General features: G+C 39.4%; 1 protein-coding gene across 7 annotated transcripts in view; it reads left to right on the forward strand.

Moving 5' to 3' along the window:
- knl1 (kinetochore scaffold 1) overlaps positions 1 to 25,030 on the forward strand; it is a 106,439-nt gene that overhangs the window by 75,150 nt on the left and 6,259 nt on the right. For 6 of the 7 annotated variants that reach the window (XM_069917191.1, XM_069917193.1, XM_069917189.1 and 3 more), the window contains 2 exons: positions 13,333 to 13,433; positions 21,455 to 21,523. In XM_069917191.1, the coding sequence (XP_069773292.1) occupies positions 13,333 to 13,433; positions 21,455 to 21,523 (170 nt within the window). Of the gene's footprint in view, positions 1 to 13,332; positions 13,434 to 21,454; positions 21,524 to 21,686; positions 21,809 to 25,030 lie in introns of all 7 variants that reach the window. The other variant, XM_069917195.1, reaches the window with a different exon arrangement.

A 25,030-nucleotide genomic window follows, 5' to 3' on the forward strand; every position in this document is an offset into this window, starting at 1 on the left:
ATTCTCTCTTTCCCACAGTGTTGTGCTGACCTAATAACCATCTCTAAACAGCTGTCTAGAATTTCCTGACTGGATAACCTCCATTTTCTCCATACATGTACCTATCTAATAGTCTCTTATAAGGTCCTATGGTTCCTGCCTCTACCACCATTACCTGCACTGCATTCCATGCACTAACCACTCTCTGTCTACTTCTCACATCCCCCTGTATTTACTCCCAAGCCATTACATGCCTTGGGGTATGGGGAAGGGTGAAGCCTCTGGGAATCCACACGATTAATGCAGCTCATCATCTTGTACACCTATCAGGCCTTCCCTCATCCTCTGTTGCTCTAAAGAATAAAGATCAAATTTATTCAACCTATCCTCATAAAGCATGCTCTCCAATCCAAGTAATATCCTTGTATATCTCCTTGGCATCATCTCTATAGCATCCACATCTTTCCTGTAATAAGGTGACCAGAAATGAACACAATATTCCAAGCTGGGTCTCACCAAGGACATTACCTCACAGCTCTTTAACTTGATGCGTGGTAAATGAAGGCCAACATACCATCTACCTTCTTAAAAACACTATCAACCTGTGTAACAGTTTTAAGTATCCAATGGATGTGGCCCCCAAGATCTTTCAGTTTGTCTACACTGCTCAGAGTCCTCACATTAACATTGTATTCTATCAACAAATGTGACCTATCAAAATGAACCACTTCACACTTTTCTGGATTAAACTTCATCTGCCACTGCTCAGCTCTACATCCTATTCATGTCCCTTTGTAACCTTTGGCAACCCTCCAGACTATCCACAACAATACCTGCTTTTGTGTTATCTACAAATTTACTAAACCACCCTTCCACTTCTCATGTAGTTCATTGATAAAAATCACAAACCGAAGTCCCAGAACAGAACCCCATGGAACACTTGTCACTGACCTCCGTGCAGAATCCGAATGATACAGGGCTGGTCAAATTTTTAATTTAGACATACAGTACGGAAACAGGCCATTCTGGTCCACAAGTAAGTACCAGGGTTGTAGGTTAATTGGGCAGCACAGGCTCGTGGGCCGTTGTGGCCTGTTACTGTGCTGTATGTCAAAATTAAACTTTTTAAAGATTGGTAACCCCTGATGTATAACCACTCTCTGCCTTCTCTCGGCAAGCCAATTCTGTATCCACAAAGAAAAGCCTTCTTGGATTCCACACTTCCTTTCTGAATGAGCCTTGCATGGGAAAACCTTTCATATGCCTTGCTGTCCTCTCCTCTCTTGATCCTCTCCAGTCCGTATCCCAGGATGATGTGTGGGCTGTCTTCAGGAGAGTGAATCAGAGGAAAGTATCTTGCTTGGATGAAATTCCTGGCTAAGTATTAAAAATCTATGTTGACCAACTTGGATATTTTCAACATCTCACTCTGGCAGGGCTGGTGCCAACCTATTTCAAAGGCATCAATCATACCGGTGCCCAAGAAGAGTGTAGTAACCTGCCTAAATGATTATCGACCAGTGGCCTCACATCAATAGCGATGAAGTGTTTTGAAAGGCTGGTGATGAAGCACATCAGCTCCCGTCTGAGTGGCGACATGGACCCATTCCATTTCGCTTACCATAGCAATAGGTTTATGGCAGATGCCATCTTACTGGCTTTACACAAAGCCCTGGAGCACTGAACAGCAAAGATACATACATTGGGATGCTCTTTATTGCCTACAGTTTGGCATTTAACACCATCATCTCCTCAAAATTGATCAGTAAACTCCAAGACCTGGGACTTAACACCCCACTGTGCAATTGGATCCTGGATTTCCTCACCTCCAGGTTACAATCAGTGAGAATTGGTAAGAACATCTCCACAATCTCCATCAGTAGTGGAGCACCACAATGCTGCATTCTTAGACCCATGTTCTACTCACTAGGCACTTATGACTGTGTCGCTCAGTACGACAATACCACCATCTACATATTTGCTAACGATACCACGATTGGCAGATCAGAAGTGGTGAGAGTGAGCAAATTTAAATTCTTGGAAGTCATTATCTCAGAGGATCTTTCCTGGACCCAACGCACAAATGGCATTATGAAGAAAGCACGTCAGTGCCTCTGCTTCCTCAGGAGTTTGCAGAGGTTTGGTATAAGATCGGAAACCCTGACATATTTCTACGAATGTGTGGTAAAAAGTGTGCTGACCGGTTGCATCACAGTCTGGTATGGGGACACCAATACCCCTGAGTGTAAAGCCCTGCAAAAAGTAGTGGACAGAGCCCAGGACATCACAGGCCACATCAAGAACATCTACAGGGAATGCTGCCATTGGAGAGCAGCAGCAATTATCAAGGATCCACACTGACCAACAAACACTCTGTTCTCGCTGTTGCTATCAGGAAAGAGGTATAGATCCCACAGGACTTGCACCACCAGGTTCACCCTCAGACTCCTCAACAACAAACTTAATTAGGGACTCATTTAAGGACTCTTACTTTTGCACTTTTTGATTTTTATTTCACAGTCAGATTTTTTACATTTTATTTGTTTACATGTGTATGTTGAGTCAGTTTTTTTTTACATTGCCTGCAGGAAAAAGAATCTCGGGGTTGTATATGATGTCATATATGTTCTCTGACCATAAATTTGAAATCCATATACACTTCATTCCCCATCTACCTTCATCAATGTGCTTTGTTACATCCTCAAAGAATTAAATCAGGGTCATGAGACATTACCTTTCCCTGGTGAAGCCATGCTGACTATTCCTAATCAGATTATGCCTCCTCTAAATGCTTGTAAATCCTGTCTCTTAGGATCTTCTCCAACAGCCTGCCCACCACATCAAGTAAGATTCGATGGTCTATAATTTCCTGGGTTATCTCTACTCCCTTTCTTGAACAGGAAAACTACATTTCCAACCCTCTAATCCTCCAATATTTCTGACCCTGTGACAATGCAAAGGTCATTAGCCAGTGGCTCTTCAGTCTTCTCGCTTCCTTCCCACAGTAGCCTTGTTCCTGGTGACATCTCAGTTTATGCTTTTCAAAAGCCACAACACACCCTCTTAATGTTAACATGCTCAAGTGCTTCACTCTGCTTTGTCATCCTCACCATTGTCAAGGTCGTTTTCTCTGAAACAGAGTATTCATTAAGGACATCTGCCATCTTCTCTGACTCTATGCACAAATTTCTACCATCGCCCATGATGCGGCCTATCCTCACATAACCTATCCTCTTATTCTTTACATACTTGTAGAATGCCTTGGTGTCTTCCTTGTTCCTGCTAGCCAAGGCCTTTTCATGGTTCCTTCCAGCTTTCCTTCCTCCAGTAGATTGTTTGTGGCTTTCTTGTGTCTTTTGATTTTCTTTTGGGTTATGTGCAAACAAGGTATACAAAATAATGGTTAGAATATGTATATTATTTCAATTAGCAAAATCAATCAATGTAGAACCCAATACATATATTTTTTTTTCTTATATCTGAATTGCTCGTTCCTTGTAATTGAGGTCACCTGTTCCCATTGATATCAATTTAGTGTCCCACTTTTATATTAACTCTCCTGCTATCTTTTCTTCTACCGTGTGCAATTCAATTTGCGCCCAGGAGGGCGTACTACATCCCTTGTAGAGAGAAGCGATAAACCTCGACTGGGGTGCCCAATAGTATGGTAGGGCAATGACGAGTGCGGTAGAACAGAGGGATCTGGGAATATAGATACATAATTCCCTGAAAGTGGCATCACAGATGGAAAGGATAATAAAGAGACATTTTGGCCTTCATAAATCAAAGTATTGAGTGCAGGAGTTGGGATGTTATGTTAAAGTTGTATAAGACATTGGTGAGGCCAAATTTGGAATATTATGTGTAGTCACCTAATACAGGAAAGATATCAACAAGATAAAAAGAGTGCAGGATGTTGTCCGGACTTGAGGAACTGAGTTAAAAAGAAAGGTTAAACAGGTTAAGACTTTATTCCCCGGAGAGAAGAATGAGTGCAGATTTGATAGAGGTATTTAAAATTATAAGGTGGGGGGATAGAACGAGTAAATGTAGATAAGCTTTTTCCACTGAGGGTAGGTGAGATACAAACTAGAGGACATGGGTTAAGAGTAAAAGGGGAAAACTTTAGAGGGAAATGTGAAGGGAAGTTTCTTCATGCAGAGAGTGGTGTTGTGGAATGAGCTTCCAGCTAAAGTGAATGCGGGGCCATTTTAACATTTAAGAGGAATTTGGACAGGTACATGGATGGGAGGTGTATGGAGAGCTGTGGACTGGGTGCAGGTCAGTGGGACTAGGCAAAACAGAATGGTTCAGCACAGACTAAAAGGGCTGAAAAGGCCTTTTTCTATGCTGAAATGTTCTATGGTTTTTGAAGTCTGGTAATTTCAGACCTCCCAGTCCATAACCCTTAGTCAATTTTTCCACAGAGACCCTAGCACCTTACCGTTCTACAAGAACATCCTGACACAACCATTGAGTGCATTAAAGAAACCCTGGGGCAATGGGATGGGCAAGGACTGTAATAGATATTGCAGTCTTGGCATAACTTTCATTTTAACACAATTAACCCTGCCCACTAAAGTTATGGGTAGGGTTTTCCATCTATACAAATCCTTCTCAATCTTCTGGAACAAAGGGAGATAGAGTTCATATAAATTACTCAAATCCTTATCTACTTTTATCCCCAAATATTTAAAGCCTTGCGACCATTTAAACTGGCTCCCTTGTTGGTACTGTCTGTAATTCCCCCTTTGTCAAGGGCATGATTTCACTTGTAACAAAATTTATCTTGTACCTAGAGATCTTGCCATAATCTTCCAGTGTGGTCCTCAGCGTGACCAACCATCCCTCTGGGTTCACTAACCCATCATGCGCAAATAAATTGATTTTGTGCTCCTCCTGGCCTACCTTGAGCCCCTTTATTTCTGGATCCCATCAGATGGCTCTGCCAGTGGTTCAATAGCTAATATAAACAATGCTGGGGACGTTGGCAACCCTGCCTACTAGACCTACCCAGTGAGAACACTGTTATAATTTTAGCTTGGGGTTTATGGTACAGCGTTTTTACCCAATTAATGAATGATTGTCCCAGTCCAAATTTCTCCAGTTCTTTGAACAGAAAGTCCCATTCTAGTCTATCAAAGGCCTTTTCCATATCCAAAGTGACAGCCACACCTGGGACTACCACCAACTGTGCCAAATGAACTATATTGAGTAACCTACATGTGTTTTCTGCTGATTGCCTCTTTTGTACAAATTCAGGGATTTGTCAACTGTGAAAAATGTTATGCCAATCTATTGGCCAATGCTTTTAATATAATTTTATAATCCACATTCAATAATGAAATGGGCCTATAGGAGGAGGGATTCACTGTAATAAATGCTTTTGAGAAAGACTCCAGGAGAGTATGTGTCTTCGCCATCTGATCCACCACCCTCATAAGAAGGGGCATTAAGAGATCTTTGAACTCTTTAAAAAAAAATTGACAGGAACCCCATCCTTCCCCGATGATTTGTTGGTCTGTACTGAGCCCAATTCTTTCTCAATCTACTCTCTAGAGAAGGGTGGACTCAGCTCCTCTCATTCATCCGGATTCAAATTTGGTAATTCCAATGTAAATAAGAAATCGTCTATTTTAATGGAATCTCCCACTGATTCTGATTTATACAATTCTCCATAAAACTTTCTAAATGTTTATTTCCTTTGGTTTATGTGAAATTTGCCTTCCACCGTTTGGATCACATTGATTGTTCTTAAGACCTCTTCTGCCCTCACTTGCCAGGACAGGACTTTATGGGCCCTTTCCCCCAGCTCGTAATACTGTTGTCTAGATCTTAAAATCAACTTTTCTGTTTTATATGTTTGCATTGTATTAGATTTGAGCTTTTTATTCATTATGTTCCTATATTTTTCTTCCAAACCCGATCTTTAATTTTTTTCCAATTGGGATAATTCCTCTTCTTCATTGTTAATCTCTTTCATGTGGTCTTTTTAATACCTTTAGTATGATCTGGCCTCTTAAATAAGCCTTTAGTGTGTCCAAAAGTAGGAAACTATTGGTAGTAGAGGGACAGTTCGTCTCACAGGACAAATCTATCTGAACTCTAATGAAGTTATAAAATTCTGGTTTTCCCAACAGCAACGAGTTAAAGCGCCATATATACGCTATGGCCTGCTTATCTGGCATTATAATAGATAGAGTCATAGGTGAATGGCCAAATAGTAACCAAACAATGTACTCAATCTCCACTATCCATAGGATACTGATGCCAAAAATAAATAAATTCTACTGTAGGAATCTTGTTTTGAGTAAAATAAGTAATTCCTCTCTCAGATTCTTCCTTCTCCAGACATCTATTAAATTTAGCTCTTTTTTAAAGACCAGGGTATATTTAGCTGCCCTGGCCTTGTTTCTTTGCTTGCTGACTTGTCCATGACCGGATTCAGACAAAAGTTTAAAATCCCTTCAGTCAAAGCATTTTCACACCCCTCTGTTGCCTTTAGAAAAATATCTTGTATCAATCGTTCATCATTGAACTTAGGAGCATATATAATCATTAGTCTCCATGGTTCAGAGTACATTTGACAGTGGATCATCACAAATCTCCCAGCCAGGTCAGCGACCACACCCTGGACCACAACTGGAATATTTTTAACATTAGGATAGCTACTCCCCTGGCTTTGGAATTGGAGGACATCACCACCTGGCCCATCCATCCCCTTTTTTTTTTTTTACTTTCTATGTTCTTAATTTGTGAGGTGGGTCTCCTGTAGAAAATCAATATCTACCTGCATTTTTGTTTAGTTGTGCCAAGACTCGCTTTCTCTTTGTTTCTGTTTATCCCATTTACATTAAAACTTACAAATTTAATTGTCTTTTCGGTTACCCCTGGGTAATTTCCTCCCCCCCCCTTCTTTTCCCCAATACCTATCTTCCGTCCATCTTATCATCCATGGGCCTCTGACACAGACGACCTTGTTCCAAATAAAACCTAAACCAATTTTTTTTAAAAAACAACAAATCAGATAAAGAAAGAAGACAGACCTCCACCCTCCCTTTCCCTTCCCACCACCCACCCCACACAACTGATGGCAACTCTCCCATTATTATGGAGTGTGCCCACTGTACCTATCTATTCTTTCTTTATTTGATTTTGACATTTATGTTTCTAGCAATACAACAATAAAACATTCCATTCTATGATATCATTTGCACTATATACAATCCATCATCTTAATTTCTTTCCCATGAATATTTACATTTAATCTTGAGAGGGTGGCAAGTTTTTAACATAATTCTTTGCCTCTCTAGCATCCACAAATAATTTTCTCTCCTCTCCTAGCCTTGCTATTTTTCAAGTTGCAGGGTGAAGGAGGTGAACTCAATCCCCTTTTACTTTAGATTTTTTAAAAACTGGATCAAATTCTTTCCTGCACCGTAAAAGGGGACCTTTTCCCCTTCATATTCAGCTGGCCCCCTCCTCTCCTTTACTCCTCTTGCTGCAGCTCGTAAAATTCGCTCCCTCTCCTAGTAAAGAAAGAGCTTGAGCAGGACGGAGCGGGGTCTTTGAGATGGGGGCAAGAGACCAGTAGGCTCTTTCTATTTTCAAATTATCCACAATTTGGTCCCTCCCTCAGTACTTCTGGGATCCATTTTTTAAAATTCCTCCCCCCCCTCCCCCGGGTTCTCTCCTCTGCACTCTCTTTCACCCCAACTATCTCTATTATTTCTCCTGCTATAATTTTCTAAAGAATCAATTTTTTTCCATATTTTACCCCTCTCTTATCCACACATCCATCTCACTCTTCCCCCTTTCCAATCTCTCTTCCACCTTATCTAGTCTCTCTTCCATCACCATTAGCCTTTCATTTACATTATCTAACCTTTCTTTATTTTTATTCTGGCCCATCACCAGTAGTTCTAATTTTTTTTGCATTTTTTAAATAGTTTCCATAAAGTCCCTGGTGGTGGGTACCAATCTCTCTGTCTCCTCCTCCCCACCAACACCCCATCCCCCCCGCCCCCGCCATCTTCCCTGTCTCTTGTTTCAGTCCTTCTGCTTCTTTTCCTTCTCTATCACTTCCTCATCACTGTCAGAAGTTGTTGGGCTGGTGCTGCCCACACCTTTTGACCTCCTCCCTCCACCAGGTCTCCACGCCTCCCAGGTCGCATTGTTCCCGCCTGCCAGGCCCAACGTCTCTTCCCTCCGACACTGCCTCAACTGTGGACTCCTGGCCCTCGCTCAGATATTCTTTGTCCTGTAATTACTTGTCTTCTCTGTTGGTCTACTGTTCCCCACCATCACCACTGTTACCACCATCACTGCTTCTTCCACGGGCCTCATCACTTCTGCCGTCTCTGGGTCTCCGCCACCTCGCAGTCCACCCTTGTCAACGTTTCCACCACCTCAGTCGCAGCCTTCTCCCAGCCTCCCATGATCAAACCTTTTTGGGGCCCTCTTCTCTCACCCTCCCAGCTATGTCCTCCTCTCTTGGGAAGTTCTAGGGCTCTGCTGTCGTCACCATCCTAGTAGGCCCAGATTTGGCCTCTCCACCTCCACCACGCAGTGAGTCTTTTCCTCCTTCTTTTGGTGTCTTTGTTCTTTTTCCCATCTTTCTTTTATTCATTTTTCTGCTTGACTTTTTGAATTCTTTTTATTTTCGGGGATCTTTTATCTGCCTTTTTATTCTCTTTTCCTTAGGGAGCTCGGATTGCCTTATAAGCCCATCTCTGCTATATTTTCCTGTTCGTCATGATCACAAGGTGTAAATAATTGAGGACCAGGAACTGATCTTTCAGGCACTTTAATTTTTTAAAATTAAATTTCAATATACAGCACAGTAACAGGGCCTTTTGGCCCACAAGCCCATACTGTCCAAATATACCCTATTGACCTACACCCTCGAGATAACGTATAAACTCCTCGCAGACAGCACTGGATTCGAACCTTGGTCCCAGTCACTGGAATTGGGGGAGGGGTGGGGAAATCTCATTAAAGCATTCTTAATATTGAAAAGGTTTGATAGAGTGGGTGTGGAGATGATGTTTCCAATAGTGAGAAAGATGATGATCAGAAGGCATAGCCTTAGAATAAAAATGGATTACTTTAGGACCAAGCTGAGGAAAAGTCTGAAGGTTTTGAATCTGGAATTTGTTGCCACAAACTACTGTGGAGCCCAAGTCAAAGGGTGCATTAAAAACGGATATTGATAGGTTCTTGATTAGTCAGGGCATCAAAGGTTGTGGGGAGAAGACAGGAGAATTGGATTAAATGGAAAAAAAATACATTAGCTCTGATTTGAATGGCAAAACTGTCTCAATGGGCTGATTAGCTTTATTTTGCACCTTATTCTTATGGTCTTGTAGAGTTACTCAAGGGGAGGGAGTGTAGTTTGTGTGATGGTCTGAGCTGCATTCACAACCCTCTGCAATTTCTTGTGGTCTTGCAAGGAGCAGCTCACATACAAAGAAGTGATGCATCCTGAAAAGATACTTTCAGTGTTGTATCTCAAGAAGTTGATAATGGACTCAGGTGACATGCCAATTCCTCAGGCTTCTGAAGGAGTAGAAGTGTTTGAGCAACTTCTTGTCTCCCACATCGATGTGGGTGGACTTGTTCAGCTCACTGGAAATGTTTACCCCTTGAAACTTAAAACAATCTCCTCAGTGCCATTGATGTGAACTAGGGAGTGGCATATCACTTCTGGAAGTCTATGACGAGCTCCCTTGTCTTGCTGACGTTGAAGAGTATGTTGTCTGGCACCAAGCCACAAGTCCATCTGTCTCCCTTCCATATCTTGACTCGACATTGTTAGAGATTCTGCCTACAATAGTGGTGTCATCTGCAGATTTATAGATGGACCAGTGTTTGACCATGGAATCTTGGGTGTCAATGGATTTAATAGAGGGTTGCGTACATTCTAGATGGATCCCAGCATTGAGGACGTTTGGGGAGCAGCTACTGTCAACCATTCTCACAAACTGTAGGATTGATGACATTTGGATTTAAATGCAGAGGGGGAATACTGTGGCTAAGGTTATGTGGTTTGGAGATGAGTTTGGTACTGGTAGGTGTAACTCAGTAATTGTATAGTTAATAACTCTGGCTGGACTAGTCATTTTCCATGGGGTTACTTTTGTGAAGGCTATTCTAATATCTGCAGCGGTGACTGAGTGCACGTGTCTGAGGTTGAAGAGTTGGGTGGCACTGGCTTGCTGGTCTCTTGCTCAAAGTGGGTGAGCTTACTATTCTATGCCATTTTGCTTTGTAGCCAATGATGTTATGCATTCCCTGCCATAAATGCCTGGTTTCTACAAAGTTTGTCTGCTACTCACATATGGTACTGCCTCTTGACATCTGATAGCTTTGTGCAGATCAAACATGGATTTCTTGTTTAGGGATGGGTCAGCTTGAATGCGTTATTCCGGAGTATGGCAATAAGTGGACCTTACCCTGGATTGTTTTCTTTGGTAAGCAGTCTTCCACTCACTTCCTGATAAATCAGTGATTGCAGTGGTGTATGTGTTAAGGTTTTGTTGCTGATTCCTTGAAAAGAGTCCAATCAACGAACTTGATGTATGAGGTCATCTATTTCGCCAGTCCAGGGATGCACACCTTTACCAGTAGGCACTGATTTATTTTCCAAAGTGCAGGTGTGGGATGGAGTGTCAATCTTCTGGATGGTGATGGTGCTGTGATCAAGAGTATCGTGCCTCTGAGAGAGGTGATGTGGTGAAAGTTTGGCTGCATGCTCTTGAAATTAGCATGTTTTAAGTCCTTGGCTATGATGAACATTGCTTTGGGGTGTTTGTTTCAAGGGTGTTTATGAAGATAAATAGTTCATCTCGTATTGGCTTTGCAGTCAATGGGGATGGAATGTCGACTGCTGTTAGTATTGGTAATATGTATTCCCACGCCAGATAGCACTTTGGTGTTGCAAGTCCAGAGTGCTGGAGCTTGTGAGGAAAACCACATCAACACTGCACCTCTTTTCCTGAAAATGCAGAGCAGTCCATTAGGTGGTTTGAGCATCCCTCCAGTTGAGCCATGTTACATTGAAGCTGAGCAGGCAGCAGTCCTTCATCTGAATTACATTCTTAACTGGTTCTTCTGACACTGGTTCATCTACCATGCCAATGAATTTGAAAAATTTTGAAAAGATGTCTTTGGTTTTACTTTACCGGTGTTTTGAGGTACAGGTACCTACTGTCTATGTCTCAGAAGTATATAGAAAGGCATGGATTACTACAGTGGTTTTATGTTGTGTGTGAGTTCTCGATTTTCATTTTCTTCCTCAATCTGATAAAGGCTGTTCTGATACATGGAGAAATTGTGAATTATGTCATCCATTAAATGGTTTGGAAGAAGTATGCAGTAATCCAGGTCCCATCATGTTTGGTTGCAGAAAATGTTCACTACTTTTACACTCCATCCAATAAAGTCCAATGTTCTACATCACCTTCTAAATTTTTATATCAACAGGCAAATTGTCTTTTGGAAAAGAAAACCATTTGCTGAAATTTTTAAATTCAAGTAGAGAATACTCAAGAAATGGGCAGCACCTTTGGATAGAGAGAGAATGAACATTTCAAATTGATTAGCAAACTAATCTTTAGATTTCACCAAAGAGAACAGCCAGTAGCAGCTTGTTGCTCCCGAATTTGAACAATATTCTGCTTCAAAGTTACATTTTGAATTTTAACTGGTAAATTTTTCTTAATTAAAATCGCCACTCCCCTAGCTTTAGAGTTAAATATAGAAAATGCTACCTGGCCTACCCAATCACTTGTTATGATAATATTGATGTCTTTTGATAAATTAATGATTAAATATGATATATCTCATAATACATTATTTTGTTATTTTCATTTGAGGCCTTATTTACGAGAGAAATTAGGATCAGAAATTATTTTAAAAGATCTTTCAAATTTGGAACAAATTATGGTTGATGGAATGTCTAAAAAGTTTATTTCAATTGCATATATACTATTACAAGAACAGACACCTAAAGTTGGTTTGCTTAATTCAAAAGAAAGGTGGGAAAGAGATTTAGATACGATTATTGATCAACAAGATTGGCAAAATTTGTGTAAAGAGGTTATGACAAATACTATTCATGTAAAATATAGATCACTTAATTATAATTTTCTACACCAATTATATATTACCCTTCAGAAATTGTGTAGATGGAGATCTAATTTATCAGATCAATGTTTTTTTAAATGTGGAACAGAAATTTGAACTTTTTTTTCATTCTATGTGTCTTGTTTAAAGGTCAACTCTTTCTGGGTTTCTTAGTGAATTTTTGCAATGGTTAATGGGGGTGAATTTTCCTTTGAACCCTGAATTACTTTTGTTAGGCAATTTTGAAAGTTCCACTCCTAAATTTTTGTTGTCAGATTCTCATTTAAAATTTATTAAATTGGCTTTAGTAATAGCAAGGAAATGTGTTGCTGTAACATGGAAATATGATGCTTCATTAACATTAGATAAATGCTGAAATTCAAAGTTGTATTCCATTAGAAAAAATTACATATAGTTTAAGGTTTAAATATTCCTTATTTTTGCAAATTTGGGATCCATATGCTAGAACAATGAAATTAAAATTATAAAATTTTTCTTTATTTTTCCTGATCAGTGAAGTTTTCCCTGAAGGTATAATAATTTTATGACGTCTTTGAGTTTTCTGAGTGTCAACTGATGCAATTAAAATGAATCAATTGTAATAGTTTTATAATGAAATATTATGTATTTTAGTTTTTGGGATTAGACTAGATTTAGGGGGGAGGGTGGGTCATAGGGGTTTTAGTTTTTATTTGTAGAAGGTAGTTTTTTTTAGTTTTAGATTTTATTTTTTTCTTGTACATAGTTTCAACATGTATTTTTAAAAATTCTATTACAGTGAAACCTCGTTAGAATGCGATTCGTTAATCCACGGAATCACTTATAGCGTGGGTGTCTGTGGACCCCCAACCATTGATTTTAGGATGCCAGGCTAACATTGACGAACAGCCACAAACTTTAAAATGGACTCTTATGATGGTGGGGGAGACAGTAGCGCGACTGGAAGGGTTTGGGGGATGGATACAGCAGCACAATTTGGGTGAGCTGAAATTCACATATATGCATATATGCATATGACATATATGCATTTGTTTGCGACTCGGCTGTAACGCTGTATGAAATCTTGGACCCCAACTACTGCGTTCTAACAAGGTTTTACTGTATATTATTTTGCTATATTATTGTCATTTATTTTTTCTTTTATGTGTTGATTAAATAAAATATTCATCTTCTTGCCTTGATAACTTTTTTTTTCTTTCTCTTCCCCCCCCCACCCCCCACACCCAGGCTTTTAGAATGGAAGTTGTTACCTTGCCAGGATAATCAAGCAGTTTACGGATTCCTGTATGATTCCTTGGAGTTGACTTTACAGTATGGGGAGCCTGCAAGTAAGATTTTACTTAGTTCCCTAGAACTGCAAAAATAAAAATACATGTGTTTTACTGGTGAAATAACAAGAACAATAAAATAGGTAAGATTCCATTTTAATGAACATTTGATAATTAATTTCATTCAGTCAGATGATGGCAAAGCTTGTACTTTTTCCATCACTAATTGTCCTCAAACTGCACATGAGCAATTGAGCAAAGTTAAGAAATTACCAGATTGCTGCCAACTTGGAAGTCACTTCAGTCGGACCAAATAAGGATGGGCGGTTTGTTTCCTTGAAGAACTTGAACTAGATGGCTTTTGTGAATTATTAATTAAATTTTCATTTCTGAGCTATCCGTGTAGGATTTGAACTTGGGTAAGTTCTTGGATGATTGCCTCAGGTTTGCCTTTGCTGTAGTAGCATGTACTTTAAATGTAAGTACATTTGAAGTACATTAAATGTAATTTTTAACTTTATTTTTTAAACATGTCGACATACAGCATGGTAACAAGCCCTTTCAGTCCTTGAGCCCATGCCACCCAATTACACCATATTGACCTGAAAGCTGGTACGTTTTGAAGTGTGGAGGAAACCAGAGTATTCCTCTGAGGGGAATTTCATCAGGGGATACAAAGTTTCTTTCGGGCCCCCTTCTCTTCTCCTTACTGTTTTTATCCAGTAAGGTTTTATGCCATGAGTGGTACTCTGTAAAGCCAAAAATGGTATGGAAGATGAATGAGGGGTGGAATGGAGTGCTTTGTTGATTTTTTTGCATTTGAGGCCTTATGCTCCTATGCTCCCTCCATGATAAATATAAATAAAATAGAAGGATCAAAGAGAATGAAGCACATTTTTTTGAACATCTTTCTTTATGCTACAATAGATAAAATGTAAGAATTCACATTGAAACATCCTTTTATATGGTAATGCAGATCAGAACATCAGAAGATGTAATTATTAGTAAAAAGAAAAAAGTAGGCTCAACTTTTTTTTAAAAATAGCTTTCTTGGCCATTTTTTGTGAAAATATTTGAATGACAGCATGAAAATTAATTTCTGGCAAGTTTTTCAATACTTAGACAAATCCTGAGACATTGTAGACCTTAAATAATTCTTAATCAGCTTGAGTTTGCTAAATGACCTCTCTGCAGAAGCTACTGTTGCTGGAGTTGTTAATAGTATTCTTAAGCTAAACACAAACATTTTGAAACAGGTTATCAAGCCTGTACTCCGTTAACAAGTTCAACAGATCTAATGACTTTAACTGTGCATTTACAAAATTTACTTTATGTTCTGAGGGTAAATGTTTCATTTCTTTTCCAAAATCATCACCATTAAGGTCAGCATGATATTGTTCTGATGAAGATAGAGCTTTTCTCTTCACATCACTTTCAGACATAGTGAGATATTTCCACAAGAAATCAAAATTTTCTGCCAACTTGAAGCAGACAGTTAGTCCTGCTATAACATTGTCTACCAAAACTTAAAACGCACACTTTCTAAAGTTTGCCTCTTCTGGCATTTCATCTATGTTGTTCATTTCCTCCAAGTTAGCATCAGGTGTGCTGTTTTCATGCGGCTTTGCCCTCTTACGCCCAACTCCACCACATCTAAGGGAGAGTTTTATTTTCAGCTTTGGGTTTGGTGCAACAAATTTGGCTTCATTTCACATGGATTTCCAGTTGTTTCGAAGTTTTGTCAGATTGTAAGGAGAATTTCTATGTTTGCTACTTCTACATACAGTGTGGCATCTCTAGATTGGATGACCTTGTTGCAAATATCTATGCCAGCTAATATTTTGTACCACACAGCTGATATTAACACACAGGCCAAAGATGTCACATATAATTAAACTCTATGGACTTCATTTCTTGTTTTAACTGTCAAATTTAGTTCAAAGAGGTCTTCAAGTGCTAATTTAATGCCAGCTACAAAAGACTTTATGCATTCAACACAATCTGAGAACTACTAATTTCCACTGCTTAGGACTGGAACTGAACAGGTGGTAAACAGTTTGAATAGTTCTGAAAAAGCTTATTGCTTCAGATATGTATCAACTGCAAGATGAAAAAATTGCTGTTGAGCATTGTTGTTGAGCTCTACAATTACTGAAAGGAATAGCATGTTATCAACTGAGCAATTTCTTCCTCTCTTGTTGCTACAATCTGCAAACTTAAGAAATCTTTCTTGAATCTCATATTGCATTTCTTTTAAAATTGTGTATCTCAACAGAAATGTTTGTTCAATATGGGAGGAATCAGTAGAATCTACAATAACTGCAAAGCAGATTACCTCTCAAGCAATAAGATTTGCGCATTCTGCAATAAATTCATTTTGAGTGAGGAACAGATAATGAATTTGAAGCTGCTCACTCCTTTTCTGTGACTCCTGAAGGATGGGGTCCCACCTGAAGAGCAGTTCAATGGGTCCTAAAAAGTTTCCATTGTTTGAATCACAAAATTGATGGGATGAACCAATAAATCCAGTAAATGCCAGACCATGTTCTCCCAAGAAGAGTATAACATCGTGGATGCACTTTAAAAGATTGTACCACTTCTAAGATGGTGTCAACTCCTGTTCCATACAGCAGGTGCCTTTCTAGTTCTCACCAAGCTAGGTAACATTCTCTGTGACCATTGCTTTTTTCATGTTTTGGGATCCTGGAGGAAAGTTTCGCCACTTTCCATTAGAATTCCAGCCTTCAACAGATGCCAGTGCAGACTTAGACACAGAAGTGCTAGTCTTGACTGTCTTGTGCCAAAATAATCGGCATGGAAAGCAATACAGGTACACAATCCTTTATCCGAAACCCTTGGGGGACAGTGTGATCCGAATTTCGGATTTTTCCGGATTTCGGAAAGCCCACCCAAATTGTGCTGCTGTCTCCACCCCCACCCCTTCCAGTCACCTGACCGCCAGTCCTTCAGTCGCCTGATGGCCGGACCCTCGGCTGCCACCTCTCTCCCCACTTGCTGGATTTTGGAGCTTTCTGAATTTTAGATGTCTGGATCAAGGATCGTGTACCTGTATAATGTTAATTTCTGTTGACTCCAGGCAAGCCAGTCTCTAACATGTAGTTCGCCATTGATGCTTTGAAATTTCAATATGCTTTCTTGGAAATCATGATTGCAGGTGTCTTTTGGGAATGTTTTAGGCAGAGGGATGTGATCATTTGTAACATAATTTTCTATTTCCTTTAGAGATGGAAACTTGGTTGTGATACATCTAATGCCAAGGCCTATATTATAATTATTCCTCTCATCTTCCAAATTCACTTTCACATGCGCCTGTATGTCTGTTTCTTTCTGTTTTCCATTTTCTGCATCTGCCCATTCATCAAAATCTTATGCATGATTATTCAAATCAACTGCTCCTTGTTTGGAGATAAGGTTTCCAATAGTTTCTTCTTGCTCCCAATTCTATAGGTGAGTTCAAAGAAAAATTTTTTGAAGCTGAACTTAATCCAAATTGAAAGAGCATTGTTGACCCCTTTTTTCATTCTTTTCCTCTCGTTCTTTCTGTTTTTATTTTCTAGGCTCCTGATTTGTGAGAATACATTTTGGAGAGAGGATTTATAATTTATATTCTTATTTCTGAAAAGAGAAAAAAAAGACAAAAAATATATACCAATGATTTAGTAATGGTAGTAGACTACTAGTAGTAATGTTTTAAAAATATTCTTGGCAAAATTGGCAATAAAAAGGGCCAGTAAATTGTATAGCAAGTAAGAAAAAAAAGTTGTGTGGTGACTACATTTGTTCCTCGGAACAATGAAAAAATATCAGCACTAATGTGGACTACATGAAGTTTGTTGTTATGGAATAATTTTGAAAAGATCTGTGCATGAGGTCTATATCTTCAACATCAAATTCCGGGAGGAGTCACGTGATGGAGTAGTGGCCGATCGGGGAACACCAGCCCTCTCCGGAAAAGTTAAAAAAAAACAGAGAAAACGCAAAGGCACAAACACGAAAATTAAAATAAAGTGAAAGTAAAGGTGGGAAGAAAATGACAACGAAGAAAGAAAAGTCGAAAGCAACGGGAAGAAGAGAAGAAGAAAAGACATCGGAAGAAGAAGGTGAAGGCATTACCTGTCCAAGGAGGCCCGAAGTGGAGAGAGAAGCCCGCTCCCTCAGGTCAGTCGAAGTCCCGAGCTCGGGACTACAAAAGTGGCTAGCGGAGCCAAGCAAAAGTGCGCAACCGCGAATGCGCGACTTCTCGCGCATGCGCGAAGCGCAAGACAGAAAAAGCACTGACGGGAGGGGGGACCAGCTGAGGAGTCATCTCCACAGCTGAGAATGACAGCCACAACACAACAACAAGAGGAGAACATAGAAAATAACGAGAACAAGAAAGAAGAGAGTAAAAAGAAATCAAAGAAATAACAGATGACCAATCCTGAGGAAGAAGAGGAAGAACACAGAGAAATGGAAGAAGAAGGGAAGGGCAAGTACATGGATTTTTTTTTTAAATCACAAGAATTTAGTGAAATAAAAAGAAGAAAAAGTACAGAAGAAAAAATGAATAGATTAGAGATGGTCATGTCAGATATAGGAAAAAGAGTGGACAAGGTGGAAGAACGAGAAACAGCCATAGAAATGGAAGTAGAGGACTTAAAAAAGAAATTAAAAGAATCTAATAAAAAAGTTAGAGACACAAGAGCTGTTAGCTCAGAAGATAGATATAATGGAAAATTATAATAGAAGAAATAATATAAAGATAGTGGGCCTTAAGGAAGATGAAGAAGGCAAGAATATGAGAGAATTTATAAAAGATTGGATCCCCAGGGTCCTAGGAAGACCAGAATTACAGGAAGAAATGGAAATAGAAAGGGCACATAGAACATTAGCCCCTAAACACAACCACAACAAAAACCAAGATCCATTTTAGTAAAATTCCTAAGATATACAACAAGAGAAAATATATTAGAGAAAGCAATGAAGAAAATAAGAGAAGACAAAAAGCCACTGGAATACAAAGGTCAAAAAAAAATTTTCTATCCAGATATAAGTTTTGAACTGAAGAAGAGGAAGGAGTTTAATACAGCAAAAGCAATCCTACGGAAAAATATGCTAAAGTACCCAGCGGTACTTAAAATAGTTATTCCGGGGCATCAAAACAGACTATTCTCGGATCCGGAGGAAGCACGAAAATTTGCAGAACAACTACAAAACAGACAGAGAGATGAAGATATGCAACGAGAGCAAAAATGACCACGAACTATATGTATGTGTGTATATGGTTATATATGGCTCCGAATCATGGGTCCTCTACCGGCATCACCTACGGCTCCTAGAACGCTTCCACCAGCGTTGTCTCCGCTCCATCCTCAACATCCATTGGAGCGGTTTCATCCCTAACGTCGAAGTACTCGAGATGGCAGAGGTCGACAGCATCGAGTCCACGCTGCTGAAGATCCAGCTGCGCTGGATGGGTCACGTCTCCAGAATGGAGGACCATCGCCTTCCCAAGATCGTGATATATGGCGAGCTCTCCACTGGCCACCGTGACAGAGGTGCACCAAAGAAAAGGTACAAGGACTGCCTAAAGAAATCTCTTGGTGCCTGCCACATTGACCACCGCCAGTGGGCTGATATCGCCTCAAACCGTGCATCTTGGCGCCTCACAGTTTGGCGGGTAGCAACCTCCTTTGAAGAAGACCGCAGAGCCCACCGCACTGACAAAAGGCAAAGGAGGAAAAACCCAACACCCAACCCCAACCAACCAATTTTCCCCTGCAGCCGCTGCAACCGTGTCTGCCTGTCCCGCATCGGACTTGTCAGCACAAACGAGCCTGCAGCTGACGTGGACTTTTACCCCCTCCATAAATCTTTGTCCGCGAAGCCAAGCCAAAGAAGAATATGTGTGTGTGTGTGTGTGTGTGTGTGTGTGTGTGTGTGTGTGTGTGTGTGTGTGTGTGTGTGTGTGTGTGTCCATGAGTGTATGTGTATTTAAAAGAAAATATATAGAGTATAGATAAGAATTAAAAAGGGAATGAAAGGGAAGAGAGGAAGTAAGGAGGGAATTAAGAGAGTGACCTTTGTTGTATATGAAAATTAAAATCTTTTCTGGGGGGGGGCTGGGTGGGGAGGAGTTACGGTCACTGCGAAATCAGTTGACGCTTGCGAGTGAATTCGCAAATCCAAATGGAGAGGGGAGATGTGGTTGCCTGACATGGGATAAAGGGCAACTCAGGAAGGGGAGGGGATAGTGGGGTTAAAGAAATTTTAGATAGGAGAATAAGGGAAATGTTTGATGTTTTAGAAATGTTGTCTTATAAAGTGTTCAAAAAAAGAAAGCAGAAATGGATAAGAAGGAAAGGTGATGATGAGGAAACAGAAAGGAAAGGTAAACAAAGTATGAAATGGCTATGTTGAACTATATGACTTTAAATATTAACGGAATACATAACCAAATCAAAAGGAAGAAACTGCTAAATTTACTGAAAAAAGAAAAAATTGATATAGCATTCGTGCAAGAAACACACTTAACTGAAGTGGAGCACAAGAAATTAAAGAGAGATTGGATAGGACATGTAACAGCAGCGTCATATAATCACATGATTTCAGCACCTGTACCTCCAGGCACTTTTTCTCTCCTCAGAATTATTGAATTTGGGTATACACCGTCTTCTGCCCGTCAACCCCAATCTCCAGAGAACTGCAGGGCTTGCAGCCTGATTTGTTCACTCAAATGAAAATGAACTGAAAATGGGAGCACGTAATACTACAAATTTGCCAATGACGCCACGGTTGTTGGCAGAATTTCAATTGGCAGTGAGAAAGAGTTCAGGAGGGGGATAGATCAGCTAGTTGAGTAATGTCACACCAGTAACTTTGCACTCAACGTTGACAAAACCAGAGATGATTTTGGACTTCAGGAGAACTCAAACCAGTCCTCATCAGGTCTCAGCAGTGGAGATGGTCAAGAACTTCAAATTCCTGGATGTCATTATCTCTGAGAATCTGTCCTGGAGCCTCTATATCAATGCAATCATGAAGAAAGCTCGCCAGAGGCTATACTTTGTGAAGATATACTGTCTGAGGATATTCGGTTTGTCACTAAAGACTCTCGTAAACTTCTACATGTGTACTGTGGAGAGCTTTCTGGCTGGTTGAAGCACTATCTGATTGGAGCTGCTAATGTTCAGGACAAGAAAAAACTCCAGAGGATTTCGACTCAGCCTGCAATCTTCATTCCATTGAGGACATCTACAAGAGGGAATGTCATCAAGAACCCCCACCACCCAGGCCATGCCCTCTTCATTCTGCTACCATCAGGACAAAGGTATGGGAGCCTGAAGACTTGCTCATGAAATCCACAATCATCTCCTTGGTTTTGCTAACATTGAGTGCAAGGTTGTTGTTACACCATTCGATGAGCTGATATATCTCTCCCTTCTGTACACTTCCTCATTGCCATTTGTGAATCAGCCGTCAACTGTGGTGTCATCAACAAATTTGTAGATGGCATTGGAATTGTGCTTGTTCCCACAGTCGTGGGTGTATAATAAGTAAAGCAGAGGGCTAAGCACGCATCCTTGGGGTGAACCTTTGTTGATGATCAGTGAGGAGAAGACATTGTTTCCAATTCGTACTGACTGTGGTCTTCCAATGAGAAAGTCAAGGATCCATAATATAGTTTCTCCTCAAATATAAGACAATAGAGCATGAAATTTAAAAAAAATTCCTTGATCTAAAAGGCATAAAACATATACATGCTTCTATGTTCTCTTCACAGATATTACATGATCTTTTGTAATAGTAACATCTCCTTTTGCTCAGAAGTTTTTTTTAACTGTGTTGGAGCCCTGGTGATCGGATAAATTTTAAGCTGTGTCTTGGGAATTTGTAGCATTTGTTATAATGGCACAAACAAACAGAAGAATATCTTTTCTGTTCTGTGGATTGGAGGGGGGGGGGAAGCAATTTGGTGTTTTTACTTAGATTATATTTTTCTGCTTGTTCTCAAATAAAATGTTATTATTCTGGGTTTTTTTTAAATGGAACTGTTTAATTTACTTGTGTTCTAATTGCAGGTGCTGGCTTTTCACCTGGTGGGAAGTGCAGGAAAATTCTTGATATTAAACTTGTTTCTGAGTTGGATGGTGAGTTAAAGGGCCCTAATTATTTTAGCAGGTTTTGAATTTTTAAAAAAAAATTTCCAAAAACAATTGTAGACTAATAGAAACTTTCTCCTTTTACATACTTTGAATTTAGCAAGCACTATTGGGTGGGTCCTCTTTCAGCTATCCTCTCTGTATCTTACAGCTAAGTGGGAGACCACCTCTCTCCTCTGGCCCTGGTTCCTTTTCATCTTGCACATTGTGGTCTCCAAAGGATAAAGGGAGAAAAGCAAACTCCTTGCCTCCAATGATGTATTATATCCCAAGGTGATTATGCCTGAATTGAGGAATAATTTTAGTGTCGATCAGAGATGGACTGTAAATTTTGACCTTTCCAGCAAAATCACCAAGGTTTAAGTTGAGACAAGAAGCTTTTGTTTAATTGACACAAGAAACTAGAGATGCCAGAATGTTGAGCAAACAATGCAAAACTGGGTACTCAATGGGTGAAGTAGCATCCATAAAGAGGAATAGAATAAACAGTCAGCATTTGGATCAGGTCTCTTTTTGATCAAGGTAGGAAGAGAATAAAACAATCATTAAAAAAAAAAGGAGGTAGAGGAGTGAGAAGGAAAGGCTAAGATGTAATGTTGGACAGATGAAGGTTGTAGAGTTGGGCTGAGGAGAGAGGCCAAGGGCACAGGATGTTGGTCACTGGGTAGGGAATGGGGGTATAAAGTGAAAGAGTACTGAACTGGGTGTAGGTATGGGAAAGATGGAAAGTGTGTCGGAGTTGTGTATCTTATTGGACTTGGCGCCATGATTGTTCATTTGGAGTGTCGTGCACGGGAGGTGGTGTGCATACGCAAGCTGGCACTTGTTGGTAACACACTGTCAGAGCAAGGTGTTGCAATGATGCACATGTGAATAAGGCAAGGTGAGTGGCGCGAGGGGTGTGCTGGGAGGAGAAAAAAACAGTTGGAAGAAGGAAATAAAGGAAGGCAGGTGCCCATTTTATGGATGTTAAAACTTGAGTGTTTGCTTTATTCTTGGATGTAATATTAAATTATACTCCTACAAGTGGAACCAGATTGGAATGGGTTTACCTGAAATTGGAAAATTCAATAATCATGCCATTGGGTTGTGGACTACCCAGGTGGTATATGATCTGTTCTCAAAGTTTGCATTGGCCTCACCCTGGATGAGGCTGAAGAGAGACCAGTCCATGGGAATGGCTAGAGGAATTAAAATAGCTGGCAACCAAAGTTTTTAATTCATGCATGAGGACAGGGTGTAGGTACTCAACCTTTGGTCTCACCAATGTAGAGTTGTCATCGAACCCATGAGATGCAATATCCAGTTGGAGGAAGTGCATGTAAAATTCTGCCATACCTGAAAGGTCTGTTTATGTAACTAGATGAAGTGAAAGGGATGGTGTAGCAACACCTTACAGATCTATCGAAAGTGCGAAGGAGGGTGGAAGGAAAGATTGAACCTGAAAGTCACCAGGAGAATGAAGGAAGGAGTTTTGAAGGAGAATGTTTTTCTCTTCCATGTGGAGCTCTATGTCAAAGGAGGTGTGAAGTTGTCATTTAAGATTTTTTAATCATATTATACCTCTTCTTTGGCTTGGCTTCACGGACAAAGATTTATGGGGGGGTATGTCCACGTCTACTGCAGGCTCGTTGGTGACTGACAAGTCCGATGCGGGACAGGCAGGCATGGTTGTAGTGGTTGCAAGGGAAAATTGGTTGGTTGGTGTTGGGTTTTTCCTCCTTTGTCTTTTGTCAGTGAGGTGGGCTCTACGGTCTTCTTCAAAGGAGGTTGCTGCCTGCCGAACTGTGAGGCGCCAAGATGCACAGTTTGAGGCAAGATCAGCCCACTGGCAGTGGTCAATGTGGCAGGCACCAAGAGATTTCTTTAAGCCTATTATACCTAGTATACCTAGTATAGTAGAAAAGGTTATTTATAAAAGTAGGTTATCTCTAATATTCAAGCAAAGGCAGCATGATGGCACTGTTGTGGGGATCATTCAGGAATCTCATGGCTGTGGGGAAGAAATTGTCTTTAATCCTGTTGGTGCATGCTTTCACACTCTTGAACCTTTTCCCTAATTTAATGGGTAGGATAAATACAATTAAGATGAATATCTTTCCGCGTATACAATATTTGTTTCAATCTATTCCGTATTTACTTGATAAAAATTTTTTTCGAGATTTGAATACAATGGTTAGGGAATTTTTATGGAGGGATAAATTTTCGAGAGTAGCTTTGAATAAATTAACTTGGAAATGTGAGTTAGGGGGACTACGTTTACCACATTTTCAAAATTATTATGAAGCAGCCCAACTTAAATTTATTAGTTCATTAATGGATTTGTTACGGCCTCCTAGTTGGGCTAAAATTGAGATGGCAAGTATTTCTGAATTTGAAATACATCAGTTTTTGTTTAGATGGAATATAAATTTGTTACAACAATATAATGTGCCTATACTAAAACATTTAATGAAGTTATGGATAAAGAAAAATAAAATGACAGGCTCTCGGGGTAAATTATCAGCTTTGACTCTGTTGTATTATAATCAACTTAGTTCTTTTTCAATACATAATCAAAGTTTATTGCATTGGAAATATAAAGGTGTGAAAAATTTGGGAGATTATTTTAAAGGCTAAGTTTTTATCTTTTAATCAGATGAGGAAAGGTTTTGGTATTGATAAGAACTCTATTTCTTTATTATCAAATTCGATCTTTGGTAAAATGTATGTTTGGTAGAGATATGATTTTACCTGAAATTACTAAATTTGATACTTTTCTTATGAAGGTACCAGAGAAGGGTTATATTTCATCTATGTATCAAATACTACAGGATGGGTATGGATAAAAAGAGTTGGGATAGATCTAAAATTAAATGGGAAGCGGATATTGGTTTTATTTTTTCTGAAGATGATTGGTTAGATATCTGTTATGATTGTGTAACTCGATTGATAAATGCATGTTATGCAATTATTAATTACAATTTTTTACATCAATTATATTAGACACCTGAAAAATAAAAAAAATATGGTTTCAATGAATCAGATTTGTGTTTTAGATGTGGTGATACGATTGGAACTTTTTTTCATGCTGTTTGGTTATGTATACATATACAATCTTTTTGGAAGAAAATTTAATCTTTTTTAGAATACCTGTATGAGATTAAAATAGTTTTAGATCCAACAGTATTTTTATTGGGTAGTTTGCAACCTCTGAAAGGTTTGGGATTAGATAAGTTTCAGCTTGCTTTTGTATATTTAGCTTTATCCGTAGCGAAAAAATGTATTGCTAGTACGTGGAAAAATACAAATATGATTGACATTAATAGATGACATAATGAGATGAAATATTGTTTAATAATGGAAAAAATTACGTATGTTTTTAATGATAATTATATATTTTTTATTAATAAGTGGTTGTTATATCAGAATATTTACATTTCAATTTATATTGATTAGATTTTAATATGTATATTTAACTTTTTCTTTAATATTCTTTCTTTTTTCTCTCTTTAT

Source organism: Narcine bancroftii, chromosome 2 (genome assembly GCF_036971445.1).
Source record: "Narcine bancroftii isolate sNarBan1 chromosome 2, sNarBan1.hap1, whole genome shotgun sequence".
NCBI lineage: Eukaryota > Metazoa > Chordata > Chondrichthyes > Torpediniformes > Narcinidae > Narcine > Narcine bancroftii.